The sequence below is a fragment of the Brachypodium distachyon genome, chromosome 1 (assembly GCF_000005505.3).
Source record: "Brachypodium distachyon strain Bd21 chromosome 1, Brachypodium_distachyon_v3.0, whole genome shotgun sequence".
NCBI lineage: Eukaryota > Viridiplantae > Streptophyta > Magnoliopsida > Poales > Poaceae > Brachypodium > Brachypodium distachyon.
Window position 1 is genome coordinate 51,563,701 of NC_016131.3, and position 14,990 is coordinate 51,578,690.

Genomic DNA, 14,990 nt, shown 5'->3' on the forward strand with positions numbered 1-14,990 from the left:
TGAGGAGAGTGTACATTCTTTATCCCACTTCGTTGACGATGCATTACTCTCGTGTACTGTATGGTAGGTTGTTTAACTTAATGTGTTCTAACGCGTTGCATTAATTTGCAAGGGAGATACTGTCCTACAGAGTAGTCTCTAAATAACACACCTATATGAGCCTGACTGTTGGTCGCAGTCTATGAGATTTGGGTGGTCTCTAGTAAGCTCATGAAAAGGCCTGGAGAATGACTTATATGCTCCACACCGCGGGGTAGCATTCGGCAGCCCAGTACCAGACAACAATTTAGTGAAGCTCTAACATAGAAAAGTGACAATTCAAGGTTCGTCCATTGTTCAGTTGTGCGTGAGTAAAGCAATTTGTTTAGGTGAATGTTCAACCTTAACCGGTCTCCACTGAAACGCTGGTATATCAAAAACAGAGTTTTGGATCAACGGCAATTTTATGTGCTTATGAGATATTGTGGGGGATTGTTGGAATTTTAGGTTAGGCCCAAGGCCCAATCTGAAATTAATTTCCGAAAAATCTCAAAAGCCCATTCATGTAGTGGGATGAGGAAGTGGGAATAGTCCCACATTGCTAGTTTAGAGGGAGTTGGACCAATATATAAGGTATGTTGGTTCTCACCTCTTGAGCAAGTGAGCAAGGGAAATCCCTACGCGCGCTCCTCCTCCTCCTCCTCCGCCACGCCACGCCACGCCACGCCACGCCACGCCACGCCACGCCACGCCACGCCACGCCACGCCACGCCACGCCACGACACGCGCGCCGCGTGCTTATCTTTTTGGCAGTCGGAATCCGTTGCGAACGCGTAACAAATCCCGATAATTGCGGAGTCGGTTTTGGTTTCCTAAACCGAACCGAAGTCCGCATGCGTGCCTATATAATAAGACTACCCGGCCTCCGGACGGACGACGCCAAAACCCTAGCCGTCACGCCCACGATCCAATCTCGTTGTTCGCCGCCAACTGCTACTCCATCCCGTCGACTGCGTGCACAGATGGCCTCCGGAACCCCGACCTTCGAGATCCTGCCCGGGAGACGGTCGATAATGTTGGAGATATGCCCTAGAGGCAATCATGTGATTATGTTATTTCCTATGTATTCATGAGTTATTGTTATTGTCCTTGAACATCTTCACTGACATGTATCAATAAATACGTGATTTGTTTGTGAGACTATGTATTCTATGATGTTGTTCTAATGGTCCCTAGTCATTGAGGTTATGCGGACACATAATCTAGACTAGCAATGTGAATCAGTATGATGACTATGTTTCACAAGTCATAGGGCAAGGTGTTGCCGACTGATAGCATGGACTCGACAATGAGATTGTTGAGTCGGACAGACCCGCACTGAGACACAACGAGATGATTGTCATTTGTTAGTCTCAAGTACGATGTATATGCCAGTCCTAGACCTGAGGTCATCGTATGAGCTTGGGATGTGAATCGGCCTACTTAGGGGTTGCCAAATGCTACTCCGTAACTGGGTGGTTATAAAGGTAGCTTTCGGGTTTGCTGAGAAGCATGCTGCGAGTCATGGTTGATCAAGATGGGATTTGCCCCTCCTGTTCGGAGAGATATCTCTGGGCCCTCTCGAGTGATCAGATTCGGAAAGCATGGCCATGCGACTTGGGTTAAGTGTTAACCCGTTCGGGAATCTGTATCACAGGAACGAGAAGAGACTCGAGCTATCCACAAGGATGACACGCACTCGCCTTGAGCTCGACACACATATCGCGAGGCAAAAGGAATGTTGCATATGACACATTGTATGGTTAGTCAATATACCTTGTGGTTACTCGGGAGTTGGCACGTGCTGCTAGGCGCCGCTACCAACTATCGACTTGAGTCGGTGCCAGTGGACGAGTAAGGTGTTACTCGGGCCCGCAGTCCGAGCTCGTAGTCGTGGCCGACTGACCGCGAACCTGAAGGGTCACACGCTTAAGGGGTGGGAACCGAGTTGGATCGGATCCAACTCGTATCGGGCTTGGACTCCTAATGGGCCTCAAGTGTTGAGCCCACTAGGGACGTCTATATAAGTGGAGGAGACCAACCCGTCTAGGGTGAACCCCAGTTCAGACGCGAGTTAGACTCGGCCGTCGCACCTCCACGCCCAAAGCCTTGCGATCGGATCTAGCAGTCCGCCGCACGGAGTTCCTCCCTGTACGTGTGGATACCTCGGAGGCGCTGCACCTGCGGCGCTTGGACGAACTGTTCGTGGGATCGGCGAGGAGGAGCAGGCTGTTCGACTACTCGGCATCGACGCGCTACATCGACTCTACTTCCGCTACGGGTCTGCGCGTCTAGTGGTAATCTCGTGATCCATTATCTACAGCATTGATCCGGGCGGAAGCGGTAGAAAATTTTATTTTGTGCTAGCGTAGCATACCGCGTTCCCCAACAGATAAGGTTTTTGGGGAGCGTTCTCACGCGACTGCTCGCTTCTTCACGTCTCTGTTTCGTCGGCATCTTCATCACCAATGGCCGACGACCTCGGAGATCCCGCGGCTCAGACTGCCGCTCTAGCCCAGCAGCAGCAGGCTGCACAACTCCAAGCACAGCAGCAGGCTGCCCAACTCCAAGCACAGCAGCAGGCTGCCCAACTCCAAGCCCAGGCAACTGCTGCTGCACAGGCGCAAGCGCAGGCACTGGCCGCTGCTCAGGAGGGAGTCAAGGCTGCAGCTGCTGCCGACGTGAACATCGACGCCACCGGACTCGTCACCGACCTCAACAAACAAACACAAGAAAAGAGCACAGCACCGTATGTAATATGCTTTTTCTTGTTGATTTTAATTAGTAGTTCTATTATTCATGCCATAAAATTAGATGAGTTTTATTGCTGTGCGTTGCTATTTAATTTGTCTAGTTTGCATGATATAATGTGCTACGTGTTTTACACACGGCGGCCTGGTGATGAGGAGTCGTCCCCGCAAGGGGATGTTCCGGCCGCGGATGGGTCGAACTGCGTGACTCCTGCGGAGTGGGAGATTGGGTGGGGAAAATGGGGAGGTGGTGGCGGAGAAGAAGCAGAGGGTCGACCCTGGGCCGGAATCTTCTAGGCAAGTTCGCCGGAGGGCGAGGCAAGCTAAGGCGGCGGCCCTGGCGACTGAGAGGGAGGCGGTTGCTGCTGTTCTCGCGGCTGTCGAGGCTGCGGCTGCTGCTAGCCCCGTGGCTGTGGTTCCCGTCGCTGCTACGCAGCAGCAGTCTGGGAGGAAGTGCCAGCCGCCAGCGTGGAAATGGGAGCGGTCGGTATCGCTATGTTGCCAAGAATCTAGAGGACGCGGCGCTGGATAAACTGCCGCCGAAGCCAGAGCTGCCGTCATCATCCGAGGGGTTGGATTTGGGAGGCCTCCCTGTTCTGGATGTCTTCCAAGTCTACTCCTGCTTGAGATCATTTAGCAGGCAGCTATTCCTAACTCCTAAGCGTGTTTGCACTAGACGCATTTGTGGCTGCACTGCGGTGTACCCACGTGGACCCTTTGATTGAAGGCATTTTGCTCCGCTCCGGTCTCTGAGGAGTCATTTGGAAGATCTGGCCACTGAAGGGGACCCTTCAGCAGTACACTGTATCAGGTAACAGTCTTTCATTCTTTGTTGTCATAGCTTACAAGGTTTGAGATTGCTTAAAACTTGTCTTTTAATTTTCTGCTGTTAACTTCTCCTTCCATTTCATAAAGATTGGCACAGTTTTGAACTAGAGCTAGTTCAAAGCCGCGCCAATCTTTATGGGACGGAGGGACTATATAGGAATCTTAACTGGGAACTTTTAGACATAGCAACTTGGCCAATATATCTTTCTGAGTACATACTAACTCGGGGTTCAGAACTGAGTTATGGTATGAGGCTTGCAGATCTAAAGCTGTTGAACACAGAGTACTACATGCAACCAGCAACAATAAAACTCGAGCTGCTGCGCACACTGTGATGATGTGTTGGAGATTGAGATTGTACGTTTTGAACTTGGTTTAAGGGAGTTGGATGGAAATGATGAGGGCTATAGAAGCACTAGAGCGAGAGGGCAAATGAGAGGTTCTTCTGTCAAGGGCTGAGCAGATTCTTCTCTGCCTCCGGATGGCTCTGACGATATGGATGATGGTAACAGTGACGAGTGTTATCTGTGTGGTATGGATGGTAACCTGTTATGCTGTGATGGTTGTCCTGCTGCTTTTCATTCAAAATGTGTGGGGGTGGTGGAGGATCTATTGCATGAAGGAGAGTGGTATTGTCCTTGTCCTGAGTGTTTGATGCAGAGGAATAATGGGTCCAGAAATATGGCAAAGCTTGGTAGAGGAGCAGAGGTTCTGGGAATCCATCCACATGGTCGACTGTACATTGGCGCCTGCAACTATGTTTTACATAGATTTCATCCTTTGGTGTTACTTATAATTATATACATAGCTTTCTCAAAGCTCCTTAGCTCTGATGTGATTTGTTTATGCTTCCTAACGCCAATTCAAAATATTTTGCGCAGGAGTATGCTTGAGTGCCATTTTGTATAATTGCACCATGACATTACTATCAATCAATTGTTAGATTCTTTTGTTGCTTTTCCACATAGGGTTTGTGTCATGTATATATTCACCAGGCGCACGATGGTCGTCACGACCACTTTGAAAGCTGATCGTGTGCATCATGTCGCCGACTTCGATGATGAGTGAGCAGGGCACTCTTGTCACGTTCCACTTTGGTGTTGGCAGCGCCGCCGTTTGCCACCCTTCCAACTCTCCCTGTCGCGTGCCTTTGTGTTTTGTCGTCCTTTTTAACTTTGTGAATGCTATAATAAAGATAAGTAAGAGAACAATACCTCACTCTCCCTCGGATCCGGAATTTTGACTTATCGAAATTCGTTTTCATTGAATGTCAACTTAGTTGTCTTTTCAATACACGTGAAGTTTTATATGTATTATGTTTACTGTGAAAGCGAAAGGAATTAAGAGTCTGTGGCAACGCACGGGCGTTAGCACCAAAAGCTGAAGCAAAAGCCCAAACCTGCCTAAGCGATGCCAAGTTTAGTGATATTTTTAAGCCATCGAATTGGGAGCTAGTTTGGGACGCCCTCCCTTCTTGGTGATTTCTTCCCTTCCCGCGGATCCTCCTCGTCCTCACCTCGTCTGCCAGCACGAACCATCCAACCTCCCGACATCCTGCATCGACGCTTCGCTCGCGTGCTGGCCTCCCTTCCCCAGGTAACAAATTGCAACTCGCCTTGATCGTCCCGGAGTATGCGTCTGCTCTGCTGCTTCATGGTATATCTCTCCGTTCTTCAGACGATCTAGGGTTCTTGTCGCGCCCCGATTTTGTTAGTTTTATCTCTCTGGAATGTGTTGGGTTATGCGATACGACAAGGTTGATTAGGCCGGTTGCCTTCATGCCTTGGTCGTTGCAGATTTGGGTTCCCTTTTTCCTTTCACATGGGCAGCCAAGAAATGCGACCCTGGCATCTGAATTTTGTATTTTCTTTGTGTATGAACCGACTGATTCATTTTTCACTTGAGAAGGAGAGGGGATACATTGCGATCACCACCGGTTGCTGATGGCCGGCCGTTATGCTAGGCATTTTTCTTGATCCGTCAACAAAGCTGGCCTGGTTTCATGGATTCTCAACAATCTCGCCTTCAATTTGCAACGGTTAATCTAAATCCACCCATATATGCCAATAAAGTAAACGGTTAATCTAAATCCACCCATATATGCCAATAAAGTAATTTCTTCGGGCATTGAAAATTTATCCTTAAACCTAAAAGGTTATGTTCTTGATCCATTAAATTTTAGTGGTGATTAAATAGAAGACCCAAAGTAGATTATCGTACTATCTGAAATGGCATTTGCGGTGGCAACTCAAAATGCTTGTCAATCCATTAAATTCAAGTGTTTATGTTTTTTATTTCTTCAATGCACTGTCATGCAGACATCATGTTCTCAAAAATTTATTATTTCTACTGGGAGCTGATACGTCTTCATTATCTGTATCGTAGCATGTCATCCTCGGACAGCCCAAAAGTGACAGAAAACAAAGCTGACAAAGACCATGATAACGAAGAGACAGGAGGATTCTTGGGCAAGGTTAAGGATTTCATCCAAGACATTGGTGAAAAGATTGAAGAAGCAGTTGGCTTTGGAAAGCCTACCGCCGACGTTACTGGAATCCACATACCTCAGGTCAGCCTTGAGAAGATAGAGTTGATCGCTGACGTACTCATAGCAAACCCAAACCCTGTCCCTATCCCTCTAGTCGACATAGAGTACCTGATTGAAAGCGAAGGGAGGAAGCTCGTCTCTGGAACAATCCCGGACTCTGGAACCATTCAAGCCCATGGGTCAGAGACTGTAAAAATCCCAGTGATGCTCATCTATGAAGACATCAAGAGCACATACGGTGATATCAAGCCCGGGAGCATCATCCCTTACACGGTCAAAGTTGTCCTCCACATAGACGTCCCGGTAATCGGCAGGATCTCGATACCTCTTGAGAAAACCGGTGAGATCCCAGTGCCTTACAGACCAGACGTGGATATCAGCAAGATCAAGTTTGAGCAGTTCTCTTTTGAGGAGGCAACCGCGACGCTCCATCTGAATCTCGACAACAAGAATGACTTCGACTTGGGGCTGAACTCGATGGATTACGAGGTGTGGCTCTCCAACATTAGCATTGCTTCTGCTGAGATGAAAGAGTCCGCGAACATCAAGAAGCAGGAAGTAACAACTATGAACTTGCCCATCAGTTTCAGGCCTAAGGATTTTGGGTCTGCTATGTGGGATATGATAAGGGGAAGGGGCACTGGTTACACCATAAAGGGGAATATTGATGTGAACACTCCCTTTGGACACATGAAAATACCTATAAGCAGAGAGGGTGGAATTACTCGCCTGAAGAAGGGAGATGATGACGATGATAATGACGAGGTATATATATATCTATTTTAGCTTTTATTTAATCGATCATGGTGTGTTTTGTCAGTAATTTCAGTTTAGACCTGCATTTTATTTGATTTGAGTAATACTTGCGCATTCATTTGGACGTTACATTGTAATGTTTGGTTTTCTTTTAAGTATGCCATAGATTATCAAGACATAATCATATACTCCCTCCGACAAGAATTTAGGATCACAGGGAGTAGTTCAATATATAATTGGTAACCAATATATGGCTCTATTGACACAATGGCTTTATTTTCTTGATTCTCAAAATAGACTTCATGACAAGCCTATAGTCAAACTTCTTGTTTTCTGGAATACCCAAACTTGACATTTGGTCCTGTTGAAATAGATTTGTTTTACGAAAAACTGCTGACGCTGTTGAAATAGAATTTGCTTCTGTCACTTAGTTTTCTCATTCGTTTCTTTGTAAAGTGAACAATCGATCACCTCTATCTTATCGTGTGCTATTTTCTCCAGGACGAGAAGTGAGGAGAATGGACTTTTTTTCCCGAGCTTCTGTGTGTTGATGTAACCTGCTCTTCTTGACGCTTCCTGAGTGTTTGATTAAGAAGTACTCAAGAATCAAGAACATATGATTAACATTTAAATAATGCAAGGATATCTATTGTAGAGTTTGTTTACTCATAGTTTTGGTGTCATTTTGATCGACGATGTTATGCGATTTTTCTATTCCCACTTATACGGTTAGTAGATCTTCGTTATGTATGTAAAATGACCATTTTACTCATGTATGATTGTTTACTTTAATTCTCTATGCCATCATAATCCCATCTGTACCACTTAGTATTGGCACAAAAATAAAATGGTTTTTTGAAATGCAATGTTTCTGTGGCTTTGGACAGCAAAAAAAGATGGAGGTTTGTTTGGAAATTATGACATCTTCTATTTGACTTAACCAGAGCTCTATTAATGGGAAGTCAACAGACAGGGCGACACTCTGTCTGGAGACAGGGTCTGATCTAGGCAGATCCTTATTCATTGATCTGGATGGTCATTTCTTTATCCAGGTGTCCGAAAGAAATCTTATGCGACCCAGCCCAGTAAGACCCAAGGTGGGGATCTATATTCGGTGTTGGATGTGATCCAAATTCCAGTGGCCGGAAGTTCCGGCCCAACTTCCGGCTGTTCCAGGTGCCGGAAGTTCCGGAACAACAACCGGCCAAACCTCTGATTGCTCTCTGTTACTTTTCAGAAAAATACGGAACTTGCTGCGGAACTTCCGGATATTCAAGAATTACTGGAACTTTCGGCCTCCAACCGGAACTTCCGGTGTGTCCGTTACGGATCTGCTTTGCCCTAATGCTCCTGCTATATATCCCTTGTAAGCCGCCGTTTTGGGTAGAGTTTGAACGAGTTACATCTGTAGTACCTCCCTGGCGTTGTAAACACTCCCCATATAGTGAGATTTTGCTGGCTGACACCCGTGGTTTTTTTCCTCTCGTTGTTTGAGAGAGTTTTCCACGTTAAATCCGTGTGTCCTTGTGATGTGATTTCTTCTTCGTTGTTCGTTCTTGCTTGTTGCATTCAAAACAAATGGTATCAGAGCCCTAGGTTCCACCTATGGTTTGCGACATGTCTTCCTTGAAGTTCGATCTGCCGCAACTGGACTACACCACACGATTCTCGTTGTGGCAAGTGAAGATGCGGGCGATTCTCGCCCAAACTTCAGATCTGGATGAAGCGCTTGATTCCTTCGGCAACAAGGATTCAAAGGAGTGGACATCCAAAGAGAAACGCAAACATTGTAAGGCTTTGTCATTGATTCAACTTCATCTATCCAATAATATTTTGCAGGAAGTGTTGGAGGAGAAATCCGCAGCAGACCTGTGGCAGAAACTGGAATCGATATGTATGACAAAGGATCTAACCAGTAAGATGCAAGTAAAGATGAAGTTGTTCTCTCATAAGCTACTTGAAGGTGGATCGGTAATAGCTCATATGACCGCTTTTAGGGAGATTTTTTCTGACTTACAATCTTTGGAAGTAAAGTATGATGATGAGGCACTACAAAAAAAACATAGTTTAAGTAACACAGTCATGTAACACATGTGATAAAAATTGTTGTAACACATCTAGTGTGTTGCAAGCTAGTCAGTAACACATAGTAACTAAAATCCAAAAATATGTTACAAAGTTAGTACGACAGTAACATATACATTTGTGTTGGTCCAAATGTATTACAAGTTGTAGGTTTAGTCACACATAATCATGTGCGGTAGTGTTACAAGCTCATCAAGAGGAAAACGAGAATGAACCGTTGTCATAAAACATGCATGGTTAGACCTACCTGGCACGTAAACAAAACAAATTTTGTTTGAAGGTAAAATATGAACCTGTTTAATAAAATAAATCAATTGCCTCAACAATAGGGATCGAACAACAGACCTCAGGTATGAGGCATCAATGAGCATACCACCACGTCATCTGTCTAATCCTGAATAACTAGCAAGTTTTACGTATTTGGCACCCTGGTTCACCCTATGTGATTAACCTGAGATTGTAATGGGCCTGGTCCAGGAAAAAAGGAGATAGCAGACGTGATTTAGCCGGTCAGATGCGGCCCAACGGGAAGAAACTCGCCAACAAACGACGTGTGGCATATGCCACTTTTATTACTAACTCGCCAACTCATGATGTAGATGGCGGCCAGTTAGGTTCTAAATTTACGCATGTTAGTCTTGATGAAGCTATTGATGCAAATGAAAAGTTAGTAAGAGAAAGGTTTAACTACAAGACAACTGGAGATGCATATGCAGCTGGGTTAACAATTGCTTGGCTATTAGCTTTTGTATGTTATGCTTTACTTTATTCTGTATATTGAAGTACAAGTATAATTTAATTTTTTACTATGAAAGTAATAATGGTGTTTTCCGTTTGCAGATTGAGAAGATGAATTTTAAGGGATGAGCTCTTATGTCTACATGTTATGATGTACTCGTTGGCAGATTACCACGTTGTCCATTCAAGAAGCAAATAATTCCACGGTGGAAGAGAAGTAACAATAAATGTAGTCTACATTACTGATTACAACATGTAATATTCTGTATATTATCAATAAAGTTAAGGATGCTATTAAATGATGTGATGTATACTTATTAATTTTAATGCAATTCATTCTTCGTGTGTGTGAAGCTCATTTGTTTTGTGTCTTCCTAACTCGAGCACTGTTATATTCATTGATTATTTTGTAATATATACTGATCGTAAAAGAAACAATCACGCAAATTATATGAATGTGTTGCCAGAATTTGCAACAAGTGTTACTACATTATGATACCAATTTCTAGCAGATGTGTTGCAATAGATAAAGAAGTTTTTACTATCCATGTTCCTATAGATTGAAAAATGTGTTACTAGGTATGTTGCAATAGATAAAGAAACATGTTGCTGGCATTCAAACAATCTGTTACTACACCTTTTGCTATAGCTAGAGAAAGATGTTGCTAGCTATGTTACTATAACTGCAAATAAGTGGTACTAGTGTTTGTAGTAACATATATGATAGGTGTTACTATACCATAATTGTATCACATTATACTACGTACAGGGCCGTATATTATGTGTTACACCACATCAAATTGTAACTCATAACAACTTGTGTTATTGAAGGTCACAGTAACACTTTTCTTAAGCTATAGTATCACATCCATGTGTTACAAAAACCCTGTTCCGACGTAGTGAGGATTTAGCTCTTTTACTCTTAGTCTCGTTGCCTAGTTCCTTTACAAATTTCCGCGAATCAATTCTTTTGAGCCATGATACACTAACCCTTGCTGAGGTCCAAGAGACACTTAGACAGAAAGAAAAGATGAAGTTTATGGTGCAGACCGATGGGTCATCGTCAAAGGCTGAAGCTCTGCAGGTTCGTGGCAGGACCGAGCAGAGGAATAACAACTACGGCAATAGAGATAAGAGCAAGGACGGAAAAGCACTTTCAAAGTCCAAGGGAAAAGATAAATTTTGCAGGTATTGTAAGAAAAATAATCATGTTATTGAGGATTGTTATAAACTGCAGAACAAGGAGAAAATGAACGGTACTTACAAACTGAAAGACAAGTCCGATGGTACTGGTAAGGCCACTGTTGTTTCTACCGATAGCTCTGAGGGTGAATGCCTCGTTGTTCTTGCTGCTTGTGCTTCTCGTGATGATGAATGGATTCTTGATACAGCATGTTCCTTTCATATTTGTTGTAACAAAGATTGGTTCGGTTCTTATGAGTCTGTGCAGACTGGAAATTTTGTGCGTGTGGGCAATGACAATCCTTATCATATTGTTGGCGTTGGGTCTGTTCAGATCAAGACCCATGATGGCATGACACGCACGTTGAAAGAGGTGAAGCACATACCAAGCATGGCCAGAAATTTGATCTCACTTAGTACCATGGATTGTGACGGGTACAAGTACGCCAGAGGACGTAGACTTCTAAAGGTATCTAGAGGTTCTCTCATTCACATGATAGGTGATATGAATTCTGTCAAATTATATGTTCTTAGAGGTAGCACTTTGCCTGGTTTTTTGGCTGCCGTTACACCTAATGATTCTGATGACTGTGCTAAAACGAATCTGTGGCATATGCATCTTGGGCATATAAGTGAACATGGGATGGCAGAGTTGGTCAAGAGAGATCTGATCGATGGCTGCAACTTGAGTAAGCTTGAGTTTTGTGAGCATTGTGTTTATGGTAAGCACAAAAGGGTTAAGTTCATTTCTTCCGTTCATACCATCAAAGGCATATTCGATTATGTGCATGCTGATATGTGGGGACCCTCCTGTAAGACTTCTATTGGTGGTGCTAATTACATGCTTACCATTATTGATGATTACTCAAGAAAAGTTTGGCCTTATTTTCTAAAACACAAGTCTGATATTTTTGGTGCTTTTAAGAAGTGGAAGGCTATGGTAGAAAAGAAAACTGAAAGGAAGTTAAAAAATTTGCGTACTGATAATGGCGGTGAATTTGTTTCTGATGAGTTTGAGGAGTTTTGCAGCAATGATGGTGTGGTTAGGCACTACACGGTTGCTTGTACTCCACAACAAAATGGCGTGGCTGAGCGCATGAACAGAACCATCATCTCCCGGGCCCGTTGCGTGCTGCCCAATGCAGGTTTGGGCAGGCGTTTTTGGGCTGAGGCAGCTTCCACCGCATGCTACCTCATAAACAGGTCACCTTCTATTCCACTTGACAAGAAAACTCCCATTAAGGTATGGTCTGGTAAACCTGTTGATTATTCATAGTTGAGAGTTTTCGGTTGCACCGCTTATGCTCACATTGATAATAGAAAGTTAGAACCTAGAGCCGTTAAGTGCATTTTTCTTGGCTATGGTTCTGGAGTTAAAGCTTTCAGGTTGTGGAATCCTGAAACTAAAAAGATTTTGCTGAATAAGAATGTTGTCTTTAATGAAAAAGTTGTGTATTATGATACTTATTTGTCCACTGATGCCTCTCAAATTGAAGAGGAGAGACCTAGGTAGTGTTTGGTTCTGAGAATGAAGTGGAATATAATGGAATGGTTCTACTTTTGGGATGGATTTCTATGTTTGGTTGAGGAAATACACCAAAGTGGAATGGAACCAAGCGATTCCCCTGAGAGTAATATTCCATCCATATTCGGAACCAACCGGTTCTTCAGAAAGGTAGGAATGGCCTTATTCCACCTCTACCTCTCACTCGCCGCTCTCTCTCTCGTTCTATTCTCACCTCCCCGGCCTCCTCTCTCGTATTTTCTCTCCGAATCCATGGAGGCTCAGGCTCCCCATGGTCCACCCCCACAGATCTCGGCCGCCCCCCACATCTTGAACCTCCTCTCGTCCAGATCCCGTCCCTGCCAGCGACGAATGGCATAGGGCGGAGGGAGACGACATGGCGAAGCAGCGGAGGCCGGCAGCGTCGGGCGACTGTCGCCAAGACGGAGGAGGCCAGCGAGGGACCTCAAGGGGAGAGGAGGCCGGCGAGGTAGGCAAAGCAGGCCGGCGACGCCCCATGGAGATCCACCCGGTGGCAGGGTAGGCCGACAGCGTGGTTGGCAGCGGCGCGTGCATGGTTGGTGCTGGTCGCGATGTACTTTGGCGAGCAGGGGGCGTCGGCCCTGGCGGTAGGGAGAGGAGACCAGCAGGGTGGCAACGGGGACCTGACCAGGATTCACCATGCGCGATGGCAAAAGCTTTTGGATGTGCCCCGTGCTTGATTTTTTTTTTCTTTTCTTTTGGGATGTCGTGTTCTTGAATCGTTGATGGAATTTATTGGAATACTTGGACATGATGCTTCCTCTAGTGGTAAACTTGTGATTGCCATCTCATTCGTATATGTGCAAAGAAACTGTGATACGCAAAAATACAACTGAAATGCTGTCGATTTTCATGTAAAGAATTGCCCATACTTATTAGAAAATGGTGTCGATTTTCATGTGAAGAATTGCCCATACTTATTAGTCCTAAAGGTGACCTTAACATCAGGTGATTATATCGGTGACATCTTATTCCATCTCCTAAACCAAACACATGACGGAACCATTCCGTTCCAATCTAACCAAACAACAAGATAGAACCGTTCCATTACATTCCATTCCTACTAGAATGGAACCGTTCCATTCCATTCTACTTGGCTCTGGAACCAAACACAGCCTTAGTGTGCAGGTGGAGCACGTTGATGAAATTGTTAACAACGATGATGCTCGGGTTGATCATGGTAATGCTGATGGGAACAATGATGACAATAATGATGATATTGTTCCACCCTCACCACCTGTTTTGCAGCAACCAACACGGTCTATTGCTGCTGACCGTCCAAAGAGGAATAAAGGTCCTCACCCACGTTTAATTGAAGAGTGTGATCTTGTTTATTATGCTTTGAGTTGTGCAGAACGGGTGGAGCATGATAGTGAACCGGCCATATATAATGAAGCCATTGTTTTCGGCGACCATGTGAAGTGGTTGTCTGCCATGCAAAAGGAGATGCAATCTCTTGAGAAGAATGACACATGGGATGTTGTGCCCTTACCTAAACAAAAGAAGGCCGTTCACTGTAAGTGGATCTTCAACAGAAAGGAGGGTTTGTCTCCTAATGAGCCTATGAGGTTTAAGACAAGATTAGTGGCAAAAGGTTTCAGTCAAATACCAGGTATTGATTATAATGATGTGTTCTCTCCACTGGTAAATCATAGTTTCATCCGTACTTTCTTTGGTATTGTTGCCATGCATGATTTTGAGCTTGAGCAGTTAGATGTGAAGACTGCATTTTTGTATGGAGAGATTGAGGAGGAAATATACATGGACCAACCTGAAGTGTTCATAGTTTCTGGTAAAGAGGAGTTTGTTTGCAAGTTGAAGAAGTCCCTTTATGGTTTGAAACAATCTCCTAGACAGTGGTATAAAAGGTTTGATTCATTTATGATCTCACGTGGCTTTAGTAAATCTCAGTATGACAGTTGTGTCTACATTGAATTTGTTGATGGATCACCTATACATGGTTCCAAAAAGCGGTCAAAAGCGGTCGCTTAAGTGCCGCTTACAGCAGGGCGTTGGTAAACCGCGACGATTAAGGCCTGAGCACGAGTTTAAGCGCTAAGCACAATTAAGCGGGATGCTTAATTTTAAGCAGGCGCTTAGGCACGCGAAAGCGTCGCATTTTTGAAAAAATCGGTGTCTGAGCGTTGCAGGCGCGAGCGGGAGATTGGGCATAGGGAAATTGGGGGGGGGGGGGGGGGAGGGGATTTAGGGTTAGGCATACCCCTTAGGCCTCTGCTCCACGCTTGCGACCACAGACAAGAGGAGGCGGCGGGGCCATTGCAGCTCCCCCAAGCACTGCCGGTCCAGATCCTCTTCCGCCGCTGGTCAGTCATCTCCAAAGCCGGCTCCCTCCTCCTCTTCTCTAGTCAGGTCGATTCCCCTCTCCGTCCGTCTAGAACTCCCGTCCAGATCGAGGATTTCGTCCCATGTTCGTCCACGAGACCACGACTCGAACTCTTCCTCCACGGCCCTGAGGTAATAGCTTGATGTTCCTTCTCCTCCTAGTGTATGCTATTTTCTTGCATGTTGCATGTATCAT

At 44.9% G+C, this 14,990-nt stretch overlaps 1 protein-coding gene and 1 long non-coding RNA gene across 2 annotated transcripts; both read left to right on the forward strand.

The window, feature by feature from the left end:
• Positions 1 to 2,980: 2,980 nt before the first annotated feature.
• On the forward strand, positions 2,981 to 4,418 carry LOC112269894. Its single transcript, XR_002962125.1, has 2 exons — positions 2,981 to 3,579; positions 3,858 to 4,418. It is a non-coding gene; the product is annotated as an uncharacterized LOC112269894 (long non-coding RNA).
• A 644-nt stretch (positions 4,419 to 5,062) lies between these two features.
• Positions 5,063 to 7,710, forward strand: LOC100825681 (desiccation-related protein At2g46140). Its single transcript, XM_010229882.3, has 3 exons — positions 5,063 to 5,192; positions 5,982 to 6,909; positions 7,402 to 7,710. The coding sequence occupies exons 2-3, from the start codon at positions 5,983 to 5,985 to the stop codon at positions 7,411 to 7,413; spliced, it is 939 nt and encodes a 312-aa protein (XP_010228184.1). The 5' UTR covers positions 5,063 to 5,192; position 5,982; the 3' UTR covers positions 7,414 to 7,710.
• The last annotated feature ends 7,280 nt before the right edge of the window (positions 7,711 to 14,990 follow it).

Coding starts and splice junctions, on each gene's coding strand:
- LOC100825681 (XM_010229882.3), top strand. CDS start 5,983: ATGTCATCCTCGGACAGCCCAAAAGTGACAGAAAACAAAGCTGACAAA.